Genomic DNA, 20,048 nt, shown 5'->3' with positions numbered 1-20,048 from the left:
TATCACTTTCGTTTTGTAAAGACAACTTCAGGGACAAAGAATAAGGATTACTTTTTTTTTAAATATTTATATTTTTGTCAGATAAGGACAAATATATTTGTTTGATTGGAATATCAAATATAATAAAACATACAAATATTTCTTTAGTTACAAGAGTTTTGAGAAGATATTAACGACTTACAACTAGGAAGAAGAGAGTGTGTGTAGGCATCTACCATGAGATAAATTTCTGTCTACAGCAAAAGCAGAGGGGGTTTTTATTGCCTGGTCTTTTAAAATCTAAAAATGCACACAAATTTTCTCTTTCTACAAATGAAAAGAAGAAATTTATAGTTTAAATTATACCACCTAATGTTTTAGGACAGAGTTTTTACCTAATTATGAAAAAATAAGACTGTACTAAAAATAATATTAATTGCACTGCATTACAAAGTGATATAAAAAACTATATTCTTTATCGCACTATTTACCAATTGCTTTGAATACTCTTCTCAGAACAGAACAAGAGAATAGAGTAACACCAGTGAGTAGTTAGAAACAGAAAGATTTTCTTCTGCAATACAAACCAGGTACAGGTAACGCCTTAGAAAGGCAGGGTTGCTTACCTGAAAAAGTGGAACTGGATGGAATTAATTTTATTTATACACATCAGTAGAATTAATTGGTTTTAACAAGTTTGGGAAAAATGGTAGAAAACAAAATTCGAGAAGGAAATTAATTCTAACAGCATGTTGAAGTAACATTGCACAGGTGATATTAGACATCCAAAGAAAGAACTATTGATTCATGAAAATTGTGTTAAATTACTAAAATTATATTGTATTATATTGCATGCTTAAATTAAAAGTACAACTAGCCAAATTAGGCTGCATTATTTAGGACTAACCTCAGGTAAAAACACTGATTGACAATAAAAACAAAGGGAGATACAAAAAAATAACTTTGCAAGATAGTGAGTTAAAATAGAAACATAGTAGCCAGTAACCTTCTTCTTATATTCCTCATCTTAATCTACCTTATTCTTCCTGTTATCTTCCCCCCATACTCTGCCATTAACTATGCAAAAAGAGAATATCGTCACTGTCATAGTGTACCATATGCCAAAATACTCGAACCTTGGAATTTCATTCAAGAAACAAAATGGGACTATCTAGACCCCACACTTTTTGGGTTTATTATCTAGTTTGTGAGAACTATATGCAGGGGCCTGAGGTTGATCCTTTCATTTCAGTGACAAGAGTGAGTTTCGGATGAGCTAATAATGCTGCCACACAAGCTTCTTTTAAAGAAAAAGGAAAATTTTGCAGTTGGAATCAAGTTAAAACGTAGCTCTGCAAGGGACCTGTACCTCTGCAGCTGCACCTGGGGCAAACTGCCAGAACAGCCAACGCACAAGTACTGTGCAGTGACCAACACACCACCAACACCACCTTCCTGATCAAAGTGAAATACTTGTGAGAAAGAAGGTGGAGGAATTAGATTATGATATTCAACTATTTGATGAAATTTAATTTTAGAAGCTCTTCCTCTGTGGTTTTGGTGAGAGGACTCTTGTTCCATTTACTTTCCACTAAACAGAAGCCAAATGGATTCAGCTCAGCAAGAAAGCTCAGCCCCACAGAGAGGACACACATCCTAGGAGCTCACCAAGGTGTAACATCAGAAACGTTACAGATATGCAAATGACTGTGACTTCTTTTCAAAATAATTTTAATGGGACAGATTTTAAGTTCTTGGTAGAGCATAAAAGTATAATCACCTCGGTCCCGACTGTTTCCAGTTTTAAAACAAGGCATACTTAACAAGGAAGGTAATATGAAAATTCTCTTTTCACATATGGGAACTCCTGAGTTTTGAACTTGCCAAATTCAACCCACAAGACATATAATTTTTTTTTTATAATACTTGCAATTTTAGTCTATTAACTTCCAAAGTCAAACAACAATCTTTGTTTCAAATGGTTTTCTCAAAAAGGCTGTATGAAAATAAAACTAGAGAAAACCTTGGGAAGTCATCCCTTTGGCCCGTGATCTGCTGTCCCTGTATTATTTCTCTCAGTTGTTTTTCTAATTTGGTCTTAAAAGGACTTCTTTATGAAGAGCTACAACTTCCTTGACACTAAACTGCATGAATTCATTATCCTACTTGCCATAGCATTTTCCTCATGTCTAACAGAAATCCCTCTTGCCTCAGTTTAAACCAGGTATTTCTAATCCTCCCTGTAAAAATAGGGAAAGAGAAGTCCTGTCCTCTTTGCAATCATCTTTTCCATGTTTGCAAACACACAGCACAACACTGTCAGGTGTTCTTTGGGCAAAATAAGTGATTTGTCAATCTTTGCAAGTAAATCTCGTATTCTCAATTTCTGACTACATTCATTGCTCTCTCTAATCACTTCACACCCTTCTTAAAAGCATGGTGCCCAAACTGTCTATTCTACCTGGCATCCCTCTGCTCCTCACCAAAGAGACTGTATGAGAGACCACACTGACTACTCTCCCATTTATACATCCCACTACTTTGTTTGCATTTTTGTATCACTACCACACAATCAGTTCACTTCTACTCCATGTCCCTCAAGTCTTACAAAATTCTTGGCCGAGGTCAAAGGAACTCTGAATTTAAGAATATATTGACCCTGCAGAGGCCACAGGCTGCAATAGGGAGCTAGTCTTACATGACCCCTCCCTGACACCATAAACCATCTCCTGCAGAAATAAACTTTTTTACACTGCTTCTCATGCCCTCCCACTGTATCTATGTAGCATGCCAAAAGGGTACCTATAATTTGAAGGCTGCATCATTTTAAAGGTGGTACAGAAGACCCTAAACATAAAACTGAGCTTTGAACATTCATGCAAAAGAGAGCTGACAGGAACAGGAAGCCATCTTTCACTTATAAACCATTTTCAGTTGAAATAAAAAGCATAAAAGCAAAAAAAAAAAAATAGATCAACATTTTTAAGCAGCTTTCTGTGTCAGAGCAGTGGAAAGACTATGTCTGCTTAAGTATGTTTTGCAGAACAGAATTTCCTTTTGTGGGATGGATATAGACTAAAACCAGACTGTTCATCCACAGTATTTTTTCTTTTTGCTTTGTTCAATATCTTACATCCTCTCTTGTAAGCAGCATTTTCCTTCCTCTCACTATGATCAAGGCAGTCCTTAGGGTTTGCAATTAAATACTGCCATTTCATTGAAACTAGCTTAAACCTTGCAGTAATTATCTAATTGTATGGTACAGCCAGCACGTATGTGGGCAAAGCCTAGCAAAACTACGCACTGATTCATGCTCTAACATTTTACAAAGTCCATGGACTGTCCCTGAAAATGAAAATGTACATGAATATAGATATTTGTGAAAACTAATATATGATACTGAAGAAACAGGAAATGTGTATTTTTTAAAGGGTGCCATTGTGCCCTATGCATAGATTTCTCTGTTTTCTTCGCTTTCCTTCATGGAAGTTTTTAACGTGGCATCCAGTCACCAGAAAGAGGAGGTATAGATTTACGCTCATCTATACCTCTATTATAATTTTGACCATCATCAAAAGTACAAGAGAAGTAATTATTCTGGGTAAACTGAAAATTCAGAAAAATGGCTAATTATGTGCACATGGATTAAATGTAGAATGGCTGTGCATATATTTGTCTAAAACCTGTGGCGGATGCCTTGGGTCAATATTGACTTAGGGATTCCTAATGTATTTTTACAACATCTAATTCTGAGAGCAAAGTGTGTGCTGCAGAGAACATTTGGTATCACAATAATTAATCTGATTTCTTTGCAAACAAACAGATCACAAGTCCATTGGTAAACATTTAAACAGCTTACAGCAAACACATTCTACATGTCATATAATTTATTATCAAGTACTCCAGACTCCTAACTATTTAATTAAAACAAAGAGCCAGTCTAGTCTTCTTGCATGCACCCAGATTCTTATTCTGCTGTCTGGGTATCAGAATGCGAACCACTTTAATGCATAACTTGTATCTAAATCTAAAAGCAACAAGCATTAAATAAAATATAAGAAAATTTATTTTGGTTGAAAATGAAAATGGCAAAATTTGGATTCAAGACAAATATAAATGTTTCTAGAGACAAGCAGTTTTCTTATTAACATCTAAAAATATCATCTTCAACACCGTTATTTTTTTCTCTAAATATTGATAGATTTTGTCTTGCTAAACAAACGATACTGATATCTAAAAGTTCCAAGAGAAGCCTTTCCCACATCTCAGATGTGAAAACAGACCAGAGAACAGACACATGCAAACACATCCTTACTACACCTCAGCTGTTAAAATGCCACTGTTTTAACAGAACATCCACCTTTGGAAGACTCTTTGAATATTAGGAATAAAGTTATATTCAAATCTCAAAAATACTTGGTGAAAAATCAAAAAAAACATTCAAACCTCCAATTTACAGAAAAATCAAGTGGGTTTCATGTGTAACTTCTTATCATATACATTTAAAAAAGGCTCATTAACACCCTCCATTCCTCAAAAAAACACATGTAACTCCAGCTCTGCCTACTATCTGGTTGTTTAACCAGGATCAAGTTCTTTCTGAAGTGAGTTGTTTTGGTTGGTTTTTTTTCCGTTTTCAGTCTGGTCTAATTTCCCACAGGAGTCAGTAATGCACTGAAACAAACATGGGAATTTACAGTATTAGAATTGTGAAATAGAGTAGTTTAGGACTGTGCCACCTGTGCTGGCAAAGCCTGCTTGTCTAGTTGCAGTGTAGGTCACAGAAAGTTTGTTCCAGTAGCAAAGACAGGTTCCTTCTCTGAACATCTATGAAACCAACACAAGATGCCTCTCCAGCTGGCTAACCCACATCTGTCCCCAAAATACTGGCAGTACAGTATGTCATAACCACTACCTGCTGTATCTGTCTCAGCAAACTTTACAGTGCGGAGCTAATCTTTGTGTTTTTCTGTACTGATCATCTCCTTTGGCTGTGTGCTATTTAGCAGTGTGAAGGCTGATGTTCGGCATGAGCTTCTGCACCATTTTCATCAAGACATGCATATTTTTAGAAACAACTGAGCTGACTTACGGGTGACTATGCATGAAGTCACTCAGATGATGCCCATGATGACAAATGTGTCTGGTATTTCCTCCTTTGATGACATTATGCATCTAACAATAGATTTGCACACCAAAATAGTAGTCCAGATGTTCTGTTTGTCCAAAATCATGCTTTAAAATTATCGGTATCCCTTATTGCAATACCTGTCTTCTATTTTAATAATGTAAGAGGACAGTTTGCAAAAGACCAGAGACTCCAAACTTTTGTTTGTTCAAGAATGCAGAAACATTTCTGATTGCATTTACCTCATAGGACACAATTAGGGAATTCCTATCTTTTAAAGGAAGTAAAGCAAAACCGAGTACTTGTTAAATCCACCTGTTAAATACACATCTCTCTCAAGATCCATTCCTGAGATAACTGGAACTGTGTAGGTAATTTAATTCCATTAATACTACAGTCATGTTAATATCCTTACCTGAACCGTTCGTCCTGCATTGATGTGCTCTTCGTGCAACCTGTCCCAGAGCCTGCATCTCTGATACTAAAACAGAGGAAAAATACTCCATATAATTGCTATTTTTACCAACTGGCTATGCAGAAAAAAAGGGCGCTTCTGGTAAATAATCACTTTAATTTTCCCAAATTGACAGTAAAGAAGCTGAGTCATAAACAACTCTGCTGCAAAATCGGAGAGGTAAATAGCAATTTTTCACAAACTGTGAAAAATTTTGAGCAATGCATTTTACTGAATGGCAGATAAGCAGGGTTTAGCGACAGTTTTTAACAACAAAGAGATACTGCATCCTGATATTGCTGTGGGCATAAATCACTTGGTGGGCAGTAAAACAAATGGCAGAAGAAGGAAAAAGGAATGGAACACTGGATAAGCAGCACTGGTCATACAGGACAACGAGGTATCTGGCACTATTCACAATGAAAATGGCATTCATTACACAAGGCTACTGTCTACATTTACACTTACCATTTCTATATAGTTACAAACACAGCTACAAGAACCATCAGGGCACATCTGGCACCTGCAGGATGCTTCACTAACTTCAGTGTGCCACTATCCATACAGCACTTCCCATGGGACAGAGACCATTAGCAGAGAGCAAGTTTGGCAAAAGAACTTCATATTGTCACATACAAACCTTTTCATCATTAAAATAAATTAATCCCTGCTATAGGCAGTTGACATTAATAATATAAGGATTTTATCCTGAAAAAGAGTAGTAAAATAACAGAAGTAGAAGCTTTGGTTCCCGGTACATGTGCTGAAACTGTCAAAGAACGCAACTACAATACTAGAAATTAGAATATTTATTTAATTGTTTAAATAACAAGACAAAACATTTACCATGATTTGAGAGATATTTTTAGGTAAAGTTTAATACCTCAATTTCTTAATATGCTTTGTTGCCAATAAAAAACCTTTTATCTACAGTCTACATGTTTCCATAATTATTTTCATAATTTTACAGGCCACAGCAATACGGATCACAAGTCACTCAGCTTGCTAAAATGCAATGAAAAATCTAAAGTTACTACTTATTTTCAGAGAAGAAGTTCTCTCATGTTAGGATTTTGTGGTGCTATGGAAGAGAAAAGGTTTAGTGTTCAACTAAGCCAGATTTATGTCATTTTTCTAGGAAACTAGCAACTTGCTAGTTTCTAGCAAATTACTATGCCACTAAAATTACTGCCATCGTTCTTTAAAATAAAATGGATAAAAAACTCTGTATCAACAGTAGATCTTACAATTTAGTCATCCCCGAAAGAGTACTGAAACAGGAATTTCTGAAGCTGTAACAGAAGGGGTTTAGAGAAAAATTACCTATTCAATTTCAACTGACTGTAATACACTGTCCAAATAACTAGTAACAAAAAATCCTGCTTTCCAGTTAAGAAGAACAAGAATTTATCAGGAAACCTTTACTGCTCTTTATAATTTCTACTAGAAATGCTCAGCACATTTAGCTGCTTTATATATTTAGAGGTATTTCTACTTTGTTTCAAAATTCCTGGTAGGCTAGTGATGAGCTCAAAGAATCCAATGACTTAATACAGCCAGAACAACAACATTCATGCGGTCAGCAAATTCCTCCTTGCTGACCTCTGTTTGCTACCCAACCCAAAACAGGCCATGCTCCTGGACAATGTTCACTCTGGAGGCCTCAAGGACAGTAAAGCTTGAGAAGAGATGGTATTGACGTTATTCATCATGAAAGCTGGGACTGTTCAGCCTGGAGATGTTTGCATGGAGACCTCATAACAGCCTCCCAGTGCCTACCGGGCAGCCAGAGAGAGACTCTTCATCAGGAACCGTAGCGACAGGAAAAGGAGTAATGGCTGCAAATTGAAAGAGGGGATATCTAGGCTAGATATTAGGAAGCAATTCTTTACTGTGAGGGACACTGGAACAGGTTTCCCAGGGAGGTTGTGGATGATCCAGCCTTGGCAGTGTTCAAAGCCAGGTTGGATAAAGCCTTGAGCCTAGTGGGAGATGTCTCTGTCCATGGTTGGGGATTTGGGACCTTTAAGATTCATTCCAACCCCTTAACATTCTATGATTCTATCATGAACAAATACATGTAAAACTGAGAGAGGTCCAGGAAGTAAAAACATCCATGGAATCCTAATCTGTTACAGCAGGTCCAGAATAGGGCCACAAAAATGGTTCAAGGGCTAGAACACCTCTCCTGCACAGACAGGCTGAGAGAGTTGGGATTGTTCAGCTTGGAGAAGAGAAAAGAGATCCTACTGTAGCCTTTCCATAAATAAAGAGGGCTTAGAAGAAAGACAGAGACTTTTTACGAAGACCTGTAGTGACCAGATAAGGGTCAACGCTTTTAAATGTTTAGAGGTTTAGATTGGACGTAAAAAATTAGTCTGTAATGAGGGTGGTGAGACACTAGAACAGGCTGTCCAGAAAAGCTGTGGATGCCCCATCCCTGGAAGTGTTTAAGACCAGGTTGGATGGGGCTTTGGGCAACCCTATGTAAGGGAAAGTGTGCTTGCCCATAGCAGGGGGATGATCTTTAAAGTTCCCTTCCAACCCAAATCACTCTGTGGTTCTGTGATATTTAATCATAATTGTGCTATACATGAATAGTTTGTATTTGATATCAGAAATATAAAACATTAGGCTACTCTTAAACACTTGATCTCTTTTCCTCTTTGTCCCATTCCCTTTTGAGAGCTCTCTTTATAAAGAAACCTTCATGCTTATGCTTTAGATCCCTTCCACTTCTCCTTGCAAGTATCCACTGGACATGGAGAGAACTCATAAGCTTCTCATAACATTTCCTGCTAAAAGCTCTTCAATAAATGTCTTACACAAATTTATACACTCTTATCTTAATTTCTCATTTTGTGTTGCCTTTACATATCATGCCACCACAGCAATCGACCCCAGCCAAAGGTAGAAAGTGTTTCACACAATATCCTTTAGCTTTGGCACAGTGACAGGAAATGAAATTAAAGCAACAGAGAAAAACAGTGTCTTATGGGACCTTTTTTTTTTTTTTTTAAGGATTGTTGCATATCACCAGCAAAATCTAGGGTAGTGTGCCAAACAAAATCTCCACCTTCCTATACCACTGTGACAATTGCTTTCATCTAACAGAAAGTTGTAACTCTTTTGGATAGAAATGCGTTTTCTTCCCTCTTGGAGGGAAAGGCCATCCAATCTACAGAATGTACTTTAAAAACAAGAATTGTCATGGGGAAAACATGGAAGGAAAAGAAAAAGTACAGAGAACTGATTTGTTAAGGATGTAGGTTTTAAGTCTTCGGAAACTGTCATATGGAAAGCTGGACTCTCAAATAGTTGACAAGTAATGATGATGGATTTATGGTAGTCACTTCCTCTGAAAAGGTGTACCCAAGGTCAAATTTCATTATATATTGATTTTATAGTTTCTTCAAACAGTGATTTAGTAGATTAATTGTTTGGACTATCTCTGGAACCTAAGGTTTAAATCAATATTCATGAAATGAGGTTAGAGATATTGGCTTCATCATAAGTAAATAATGTTGCTGCTCTAAGCAATTTGACATAATTAGTGATTTTTGCTTAAAAGTAGCCTGTAAGATAAACAGGATCAGATTCTATAAAATTATCCTTTTACCCCTAGGGATGTTGGTTTACATGGCTGAAAGTTAATTTTACAAAAAGTATTTAAAAAAAAAACTATTTAAGCTGCTGATGCTGACAACTCACAAAAGTACCGAAACACATTCATTATGGCTAAAATGCATGTAAAAGATACAAAATGCAAATTATCACCAAGTATTTCAACCAAACTATCGCTAATATTCTGCTAACCTGGAAGTATCTAGTGACATGTTTTGCCATATTTTTCTTCTCACTTTCTCATAAATCTAGCAGTAAACTTCATCATATTTATAATTCTTACAGCCAGAAACACATTAAAAAAAAAAAAAAAAAGAGAGAGAGAAACTTTCAGATTTTAAGAACATTACAGTAAGTGTGAACTTCTTACAGAATCTAGCATTAAGGGACTGTTTTTTATACTCAGATGTGTTACTTCTCATCTATACTTCTGTCTTATTTTTTTTTTAATACACAGGTTCTGTAATCTTCAGTATTGCTAACTAACTTCTGGAATAGTTAACGATTTCTTATTTAGAGGTTTTATCCATTGTTTGTTTCTAATAATTCTATGAATTATTCATTCAAAAATAAAATCTGCCAGGATTTATACAGTCTAGGGACGCAGAAATTTTTAACAATATTTTGAAATCAGAAACACAAATCTGTACTAAACATTGCTACCATTTCTTGCTTCATAAAAGTGTTGTTCTAGAGGTAGTGCCATTAACATTTTAAGAACTATGTTTACAATTAAAGGATTTTTCTCATATGCAAGTTTTATGATGTTGACTGAACAGATCATTCACACTGATACCATCAACACCCTGAAAATCTCATGAAATGTCTAAACTAGATACTTTTACATTACACCAGATTTTTATGTTAAAGTATAAAATTCAGCTACTCAAAAAGCATCTTGGTACCTCAATGGGGTCCCTGAATGCCATTACAGGAACACTGCAGAGTACTGCCGATAATAACATCCTGACTAACCAGGAGTTTCTCTGACAATGCTTGGAGCAAAGTGTTAGATCAGAACTAACCTAAAGAGTCATTTTATCCCAAGTGCTAAAATGTTTTCTGTATTTTCTCCTACACACAGAAAACTATTCTTGCAACAATCTCCCCTTCTGCCTGCAAAACAGGAATGCTTGATGCAAATGAGTTGCTAAGCCAATAAAGACTTCAGATGAGCAACTCATGGGTGAATTAAGTGGAACCTATTTCACCCCTTCCCTGACAGCATGGTAACACTATCTGGCTAGGTAAAGCATAATTGCTCCTTGTCTAAATATGAAAAGATTTTCAGCAGGATCAACCAATAACTGGCTATCCCTCCTCACTGACCAGGTTCTATAAATCATGGCAATTCCCAAGATCATCCCCCACACAAGGTAACAACTGATCATGTCTCTGTTTCTCACTGCAGCACCCAATGTCTTTTGAAGATTCTTGATAAGGTGTTTATATATCCTAGATGAGGGAGGTTTTACACATTATGGCAATACTTAGCAAAGAATCTCCTCAGCTTTACAAAGTAATAAACTTCCAAAAAAAAAAAAAAATTAAGCAATGCAACAGTTAGGCCTATCCCCTACATCATCTCTCCCCTGTTATGACCTTATACAAATCAAAAGCTTATCTTTACCTTCAAAGTGCAGGAAAAACATTTATCTACTCTAATGTGCCCTGCTAGTCACTTCCCATTCTGTAATGGCAGGTCAGCTCTCCTCTCCCATCAACAGACTACCTTTTTCCAGGGACCATCATTCACTCCTCCTCAGGAAAGGCTCCTCTCAGGTGGCTTTCATGTCACCCTTTTACAGGTATTTATTAACTGCATCCCCTCATTTCTGGATAACTTCCTCAAGGCTCTGAAGAATACTAAGCTTCACTACTCCACACTCATTGATGCTGCTGGTGTTAACAGAAGTGCTGCCCTGAAGATATAATTTTTAACGTAATTTTAACATAAACCAACCGCAGATCAAAACTACCTCTCTGCAACCAAGGAATCCCTCCTGTGCATTGCGGCAAATATGTTTCTTTCCTGAGCAGTCATGCAATTTCTGGTTATAGAAAGAAGGAAACAACCTAGCTATCAAGAGTATCTCTATTTGAATGAAACAGCTCGCAAGGAAAAGCTATTAGTGCATCTCTGAATCCTGTCCACTTCCCCATTATTCTTCACTAGTTCCCTTAGCTAGCTCTGTGGCCACTATGAACAGGTCGTGCACACAGTCAAGGCTCCTTGCTCCCCCTGGAGCTACTCCTGGACACTACAAAATGGAGCTGCTGCAAACTGGCTGATTCCGAGGCAAAAAAAGAAAAAAGCTAATTCAGCTGGTATCTAGGTAATGTAACAAACTATACAAATACGGAATAACAAAGAGTAAACAAGACACTGTGACTGAAATATAGGTCATCTCACGCAGGAGTTACTGCTTCAGGCAAATATTATACTAATGCACTTCTCCATTTGTGATTATTGCAGTTCATATCCTTATTGTATCCTTATTACACCCTTATTACACAAAAGAGTCAAATGATTATCTACTATCCTTAGTCCCAGTAGCCCAGGTCTTTCTCTATCCCAGTTTTTCTCTCATTCCATGGTCAGACACCGTTTCTGCACATTCACCTCCCATCTGATGTACTTCACACAATTCTTTATCCTTTATTTACATGAGCCAGGAAGAATTTCCTCTTGCACACAAGACTCTTACTTTCTCACTCTGTAGCCTGATGTTTATTACAAATGTAAAGATCTTTGTGCACACTGAATTACCAGACAATACAGAAGTTTCATCTTTACCCGAATTTGTATTAAAGCATTTCATAATTAACTTTTCATTAAAATCTCTATATAATCTTCCAGTGTGACAGATTCTATACTGTAAAGAGAGCTACATTAGTAAAAAATAAACACTAACCTTCTCAATATTTATTTGGTGTTTTCTTAACCTTTCCAAATCTGTTGGAATTGCCACTTTAATGAATTTCTGAATTGCAGGTTCAATTCGACGGAGCTTAACTTTTTCTTCATCTTCAGACATCCTAAAAGCAGCCCTCGAGTGAACACTTGTGCAATATACCTTCACCAAGGTAGAAACCCCTAAAAAACAAACAATTACAAGCTTTCAAAAATGCAATCATTGAATCACGTTTTAAAAGAAAGCAAAATAAGCTAAATCAGTCTTTCACATATGTTTCAAAACCACATTTGAGCAGTATTAATAGTTCAAATATCGATTCCGTATTTGCATTTAAATGTATTATTTCCACTTATTTGCAGGCTTTGGGGATCATTTTTCATAGATAACACTAAAAAGAAAAAAACAGCTAAATAACCAAGGCAGAGGCAAACATGCTTTGCAGCAGCATAACAATGCATGGAAAGATTTGAAAAAAACTTCCAATTAGATACTTTGATTGATCAGAGTTCAAGTTTTGCCAATTCACAGAGTCATCTTACAAACTGTAAAACATGTCCTGAAAAGACAGTAATTTTGGAATTCCATTTCCTGGAAAGATTAAGAGCACCTAAATGAAGATTTGCTGGTGATGAGGCTGCTGAAGAGACAGGCCCTGTGAGGAGCAGCTGAGGGAGATGAGGCTGGATGTGGCACTGAGTGCCATGATCTAGTAATCACAGTGGGGTTGGATCAAGGGTTGGACTTGATGGTCTTGGAGGTCTCTTCCAACCCAGTTAATTCTATGATTCTATGATTCTGTGAGTTGGGGCTGTTTAGCCTGGAGGTCTCAGGGGAGACCTCATCACTCTCTACAACTACCTGAAAGGAGGTTGGAGCGAGTTGGGGGTCGGTCTCTTCTCCCAGGCAATCAGCAGTAGGACAAGAAAGCACAGTCTTAAGCTGTGCCAGGGGAGGTTGAGGTTAGACATTAGAAAGAAATTCTTTACAGAGAGAGTGATCAGACATTGGAATGGGCTGCCGAGGGAGGTGGTGGAGTCACTGTCCCTGGAGGTATTTAAGAGGAGACTGGATGTGGCACTGAGTGCCATGGTCTAGTTGACAGGGTGCTGTTGGGGCATGGGTTGAACTCAATGATCTCAGAGGTCTTTTCCAACTTGGTTGATTCTGTGATTCTGTGAAATTGCAAATGTGCCCTACTGAAAACGACTAAGGCATCGCCTAGCAAGGAGCATAAACAGGCTACTGAAATATTCATAGGACCAGTAGGTACATAAGCAGTCTGAATTCTGTTCCCTGCATATGCATAAAACATAACTTTTGAGTTTCACTTCTCTGAGAGAAAGGTATGTAGTACTGTATATGACAGCACTTACCTATAGAGCACATGAGTAATATAAAGGAACTCAATTATGCTGAATGCACACAAGGAGAAAGAAAACACATTGCGAGATAACTATTTTATTTCAATACTGTGTAAACAGAAGTTATTTAAATGAGATTTTCTTTTTGTATGTTTAGAAAAAAAAAAAAACGCACAAACGGAGAAGTAATTGATTTGCAAACACATATGAAAAGAGTTTTGTCCCAAGTAAAAAGAAGCATGCTACCTTGGTTATATGAAAGCACCTGTGCTACGTCAGCAACTGCATCAGAAAGCTTTCCCTGATTTTCCTCTTTCAGTAGTAAACTAATTTAAAACAATCAACCTAGAATAATCTTTCTGGTACAGATGAGGCACAGCAGAGTATAATAGGTAAAAAATCTTCCCATTTTTCACACAGTCAACTGTATTATTAACAGTGAAATTAGACATTATTTTTTTCACATCTACCTATGATGCGAAAATGCAGAGGGAGAGTGTTGAGATTTTTCTAAGTCCTGTGATTCCTGCAAGCAGAAAGAAGTTGAAGCCAAACACCAGCTGATGGCACTGGATCTTTGAGTGAACCTCTCAGCATTCAGGCCCAGCCATCACCTGTAGGCTGCACGGAAGATACCTACAAACCTCCCCCAACTTCAAAGGAGCCAGTGGTAAGCATAAGCATCTTCCCTCAGGCCAGTAGGAAAGGGAAAGCAATTCTGGTATAGAGAGGAAAATAGTTCCCACCTTTTTCAACACAAATGAAATAATGTGTTTTTTCAGAACAGAATGCTGTCACAAGGCTCTCCTCCTTTAGCTATCCCACCCAACAAAGCAACTGAAAACTGTGGAAAACTCAGTGTTTACTAAGTTAGGGGAAGTCAATCTTTAAGGTTTCACTGACACACCTTTTCCTTTTTCAGAACCTCAAAAGGAAATTATTTCATCAACTGACTTTGCAGTCACTGCTAAATCATCCCCACTTCAAATTATAGACCCCCTATCAGTTTTACAAATCCCCTCCTAACCCAAGGCATTTAATATTAAATAGTCCTTTGTACAAACCTTCAAATAAACATGCAGTGGGTGGGTGACCTCACATTTTTTCAGGTCGCAAAAAGAACTTTAATCCTTTTGTGTTGATTTACTCTTTTCACCATTCTAAAAACAGTGGTTTAAATGCAAAATCCTAACAAATAAATTAGTTCTTCTACTATACCTTGGTCACTACAGTCCCTAACCTGTGAAAGAGCCATTCATATACACAATATGTGTGTACTCATACACACATACACACTCACAAATCACAATTTAACTCAATTTTAAACCTATAACTGATTGTTTTTAATGAGCAAAAGATAAAAAGTATCATACTCCAAACTGCAGTACTTCCATTTTGAACACACATTTAATTTCTTGACAGCTTATATACTAATTCATGAGTTTATGAGCTAGAATTAATTAAAATTTGGTCCCTCAAAGATAATAGGAGCCATGTAATGCTTTTCTTCAATACTGAATCATCTTGAAGAAGTGATGACACAGATTCTTCAAACTCATGGCACAATGTGAACTCAGAGAAACCCACATCCCATCCTGTCTTAGAAAAAAATATAGCAGAGACTAAGCTAAATCCATCATAATTTTATCTTTAACATTTAATGACATCTAGAGATTGTTAAGGGTCAAAACTGACAGTTTAGATGACTTACAAACTGGACCACTATGAAAGCAGAGTTAATGTAACCAATGGCCATGAGCCTTGAGTGGATGATCTGAATGTGCAACAGTTGTAAATTCAAAGATTTGGCTGCATGCAGGATAGTCATTTTCATCTCCTTAGAAATTCCCAGACAGTGAACTACCTTTCATGACAGTGTCTACAAATCTCTTAAAGGCACTGCTGCCTAAAGTCTACTGCACAGCAGGTTTGAGAAACTAAAAAAGAAATATAACAACCCCTTACATTCTCATCAGGTCTCCAGCTTAATGTTGTCTCAAACAGTATAGTAGCTTTCTAGCAAAAATTCTAAGCCATAAATTACCAGTAAGAAAACATGTAATGTCTTACTTTTTTTTTTAGTTCATGTAATGTGGTAAATAAAATTAACGTTACAATTTTTCTTTTTTGCTGATGCAATTTCAAGGAAACCTTGCGTACTTTATTTGGCTTGTGTTTTCCTAAGCATAACTTTAACAATTCATTTCTAAAGTAATAATGCCTGTTCTTTGAGCAATCACAGCAGAACAGTTTAGATTGGGAGGGATTTTCACAAGCTATCCAGCACAAGCTGAATTAGATGTGATAGCAGGGGCCCTTGTCCAGTCAAGTTCTAACACCTCCATGGATGGATGCTCCACACGCTCACTCAGACCCCTCCTTCAGTGTCTGGCTATTCTCCAGGTTAAAAACAAACAAACACAAACAAACAAATAAAACCAGGACCAAAAAGACCTTTCCTGTAGCCTATGTCTGTTGCCTCTTATCCCACTGTTATGCACCTCCAAGAGCAACCTGGCTCTACAGCTTTCATTCACAACAGTAAGATCTACCCTTTCTTCACCTTCTCTTAAGGCTGAACAAATCCACCTTCGTTTCTCCCGGAATATCATGTGCTCCAGCCCACTAAGCACCTTGCTAGACTCACAGGTGCTGAACAGAGAGGAAGTCACTCCCCAGACCTGCTGTCCCTCAGCTGCATTTACTGACACAGCCCCCAGTGCAGTTGTCCTTCGCTGCAACAGCACACTCAGACACGTATTCAGCACAGGGTCCACCACAACACACGGGTCCTTTCCTGCAAGGCTGCTCTCCATGTGTTCCCGCAGCCTGTTCTAGATGTAGGGCTTTCTTCTTGCCTTTGCTGGAACTCTTGAGGTTTTTGTCTGGCCATTTCTCCATCCTGTCAAGATGCCTCTGAGCAGCAGCCTTCTCCAGCCTACAAACCACTCTCCTTAGGCAAGTAAAAACACTGCTCTCAACTTCAGCTTCTTCAGGGGGTAATTTTGCCTCTGTCCTTGGATCTGAACTGCATTCAGCATGTACACGAACGTGCAGAAGTTCTGAGCCACCCTCAGACAGTGCCATTCAGACCCTATACACAATTGTGTGATAGATCACCTTCCCTTTCTGACCTCTTTGTACAAGACTGTCACTTGAACAGGGGCTTGGACAGTCCTTCCTACAGGCACTTATCAAGTTCCAAGCACAACAAAATCTCTAGTTCTCCAAGACGGGAACACATGGCTCTGCTTCTTTAAAATAAATTCTAGTTTGAGTAAAAAAGCCCAAGAGGATACCATATCATTAAACCAGTAATTAAAAGAGCTAGATAAAACCATTTGTAACTAACTTTCCTTTATTCTATTCACTGTGGAAGATGTTTTGATAAACAAAGAAATTACAGAATTTTGTCTTTTCAAACGCTGATATTACAGGCCTGCTAGAGGTTATCTTCTAAGTAAAATATTTCCAATTTAATATTCAAAATGTCATGCACTAAAATTCAATTATAATTCAATGACAGAAATGAAACTTATTTAGAAGTGATCAAGACCCAAATGCAGACTTCAGTCAACTGTGTCAATAAAAGAAGATACATCAAAAGCATACTGTAGCATCACTATCAAAGTATTAGGTGCTTACAAAAATTATATTTATCTCCCTTCTAAATGTTTGTGTTTTCTGGAGACCAGCCCCAAACTAAAACTAATTGTGAAGCAAAATTAACATAAAAGAATACCATTAACTTGACATCTGCACTTAATATGAAAATCATCCATGAATCTTACTACCCAAGACAGAGGAACATTCCTTACTCATTTTGTTCACCCCACATCCTGGAAATTATTTAAGTGCATCTTCCATAAAGGATTATTCCACATGCTCTTGTTACTAAGAAACAGAGCAAAAGAACCTGAGGAGTTGCAATGGTTTGATCTTTGCTTTACCAAATAAACGGGTATGTAAAGCAAACAAAATTTTTAGAAACAGATCACTTCCTTTTTCAGCTTTTGAAGATCCAACCAGCACATGTTATCTTAGTTCATTGTTTGAATAAAACAATTCTAAGGGGCAAAATACTCTTAAGGCATCTAATTCCAATTGTTTGAAACCATGAATTAAATTCTGACACTAACACAGAAATCTCCACTTACAATGTGGCGGTACACAAAAAGCACAGAGTCACAGAGTTGCAGTCATTTAGAGTTAAAACTTTTGTTATGTATGGTAACACACTGGTGATTCGTTATTATAAATTTCAGTAAATGCTCTTAATACACATCAAATCTAACACTCATGAAGTTCTGTTAAACTACCCAGTGGTCTTCATTCATATACAGTAGAACAATGCGCCTCAGGAGTTCTGCTTGCCCAGGAAAACACAACGTAACATGATGATTTGATTTTAAGTCACGCACAACAGTTTAGACAACCACTGCCACTAGAAAGAATACTTCCAATCTTGCAGTTAAGGGTTGTAAGGTCAAAAAGCTTTTCCACTTTCTCACTGTGAATAAAATTAATTGGAATACACATGCTGGAATATAAGGACTTACAACAGCTTTCTCACTAAGGTGACCTGAACTTAGAGTGGTACTGGCCCCAAAACTGCAGTGACAGCAGTGACTATTGCTCACTTGGCTGAGGCCTGTAGTTAGTGATGAACATGCTCCTGTAGCAGACTACAGCCAAACTTTATTTTGGGGCTAAATTACATCTGTCTTAAAAGGAACCAAAGGAAAATAGTTTTGTTAGGCTGAAATAAGGCACAGACACCAGCCCCAGTGTGTTTGCAAAGCGACATGAAACTACTCAGTGGGAGAAAGAGCCACACACGTGGAATCCCCCACAGAACACCCAGAATCAGCAGCTGTACATATCAGGCTGTGGTTCTTAACAGATCTGTGCACTCGGGGATACCCTGGGAACACAAACTCGATCAAGGCAAGGCAAGGGCGCATGACTGCATTCTGAGAAATCAGAAGAGACAACAGGTATTTTGTGTTGGATTTACATGCCTAAGCCAGCTGCAGAAGGGCAGAAAATACCTAATGACTAACACGTGAGCACTTCTCTGCACACAGCTGAACCAGTGGAGCAAGTCTGTAGTGGGCTGTCACCTGCCGTAAGAGGCCACAATGCAGCTCAACCTGCAACCAGAGCCCTAATAATTTTCTGCATTACTGAACTGTGCCTCTAGTCTCACCCCAGAATCACAGAAACAAACAGGTTGGAAAATATCTCTGAGACCATCGAGTTTGACCTATGATGGAACACCACCATGTCAAACAGACCATGACACTAAGTGCCATGTCCAGTCTTTAACACCTTCAGGGATGATCCACCTTCCTGGGCAGCCCATTCCAATATCTAGTCACCCTTTCTGGGAAGAAATTGCCCCTGATGTCCAACCTGAACCTCCCCTGGTGCAGTTTAAGATCAACAGGTTCCAGAGGCCCATCCTGTGCCTGCATCATGCCCCTGAAAGGCCAGGGGCGCATGAGGACAGCAGAAGCACAAGAATAAAGAAAGGCTTTAAGCCTTGTATCGAGACTTCGAGTGGACTTGGGCATTCCCCAAGTTGTTTCTTTTCCCTGACTTAAGCTTTTAAAAGCTTGGGGAATGCCGGGCTAAACAATTCACCACGCTGCACTTCCACTCCTAAAAAAACCCACCGAATAAATAAATAAAAATAAGAGACAATCCGACCTGGTGCGACCATTTCTGCCCTGGATCAGCTCCCCATGACCAGACCTCGGGCCCGGCGGAAGGGCCGGGGGTGCCCAGCCGGGGGTGCTCCCAGCGGCGGCTGGGCCCGAGGTCGGGTCATGGACCCCTGGTGAGGGGGAACCCGGGGCCAACCCGCCCTCCCGCGGGCAGGGCCAGGCAGCGGGACGAGCCCCCGCCGCTGTGCCAGCCCTCCCCAGCCCCAGCCCCCGTTCCAGCCCGGGCCCGGGCAAGGCCGGCGTGAGCGGCGGCCGCGGCCTCGCCGAGGGGCCGGGACCGGGAGCAGGGTGGGGGACAGGACCCGACGCTCCGCTCCGCGCTGCGGCTCCTACCGGCCTCGTCCGCACAGCCCAGCCCAGAGCCCACCGGGCGCCAACCAGGCCTGGCCTGTCCCTTCCCTTCCCCTCGCCTCCGCGGCGCGGGCAGCGAAAGCGAAAGCCGAGAGCGGAGCCGCCCCGGCCCCGCTGCCCGCCGGTCCCCGCTCCCCCCGCGGAGCCTCACCATGGGCCGGCCGTGTGCCAGGCGGTGACCGCGGCCCCGGGACACTGGGCGGGAGCCGGCGCGCAGGGCTCCCCCTTCCCCTGCGGAGAACGGCCCTGCCCCGCCCGCCACACACACCCCCGCCGCCGCCCTCATGTTTGCTTCCCTTCGGGAACGGCAGGTCGCGGGCGGAAAGGGGCCGGAGAGGAGGAGGAGAAGGAGGAGGAGGCAGAGGCAGAGACAGAGAAACTGCCGTGGCCGGGAAGGGAGTACCGGGAGACTGGGGTAAGGGTTTACAGACTTACTTTAATTTATTCTTCTAAAGGAGAGCCAAAGTTTCCCGCCGTAACTTTTCACAGAGTCGTAAAATATTC

General features: G+C 39.3%; 1 protein-coding gene across 2 annotated transcripts in view; it reads right to left on the bottom strand.

The window, feature by feature from the left end:
* STX17 (syntaxin 17) overlaps positions 1-19,809 on the bottom strand; it is a 31,995-nt gene extending 12,186 nt beyond the window's left edge. The window contains exons 1-3 of one of the 2 annotated variants that reach the window (XM_027886818.1): positions 19,696-19,809; positions 12,101-12,282; positions 5,523-5,588 (exon numbers count right to left, since the gene is read on the bottom strand). In XM_027886818.1, coding sequence (XP_027742619.1) covers positions 5,523-5,588; positions 12,101-12,223 — 189 coding nt within the window. In that variant the 5' untranslated portion in view covers positions 12,224-12,282; positions 19,696-19,809. Of the gene's footprint in view, positions 1-5,522; positions 5,589-12,100; positions 12,283-19,526; positions 19,569-19,695 lie in introns of those variants that run through there. The other variant, XM_027886817.1, reaches the window with a different exon arrangement.
* Positions 19,810-20,048: the final 239 nt, after the last annotated feature.

Source organism: Empidonax traillii, unplaced genomic scaffold (assembly GCF_003031625.1).
Source record: "Empidonax traillii isolate 1590-97213 ecotype Southwest subspecies unplaced genomic scaffold, ASM303162v1 scaffold196:size3368384, whole genome shotgun sequence".
Taxonomy (NCBI): domain Eukaryota; kingdom Metazoa; phylum Chordata; class Aves; order Passeriformes; family Tyrannidae; genus Empidonax; species Empidonax traillii.
The sequence above is the reverse complement of the archived record's forward strand: the minus strand, read 5'-3'. Positions and strand labels throughout refer to the sequence as shown.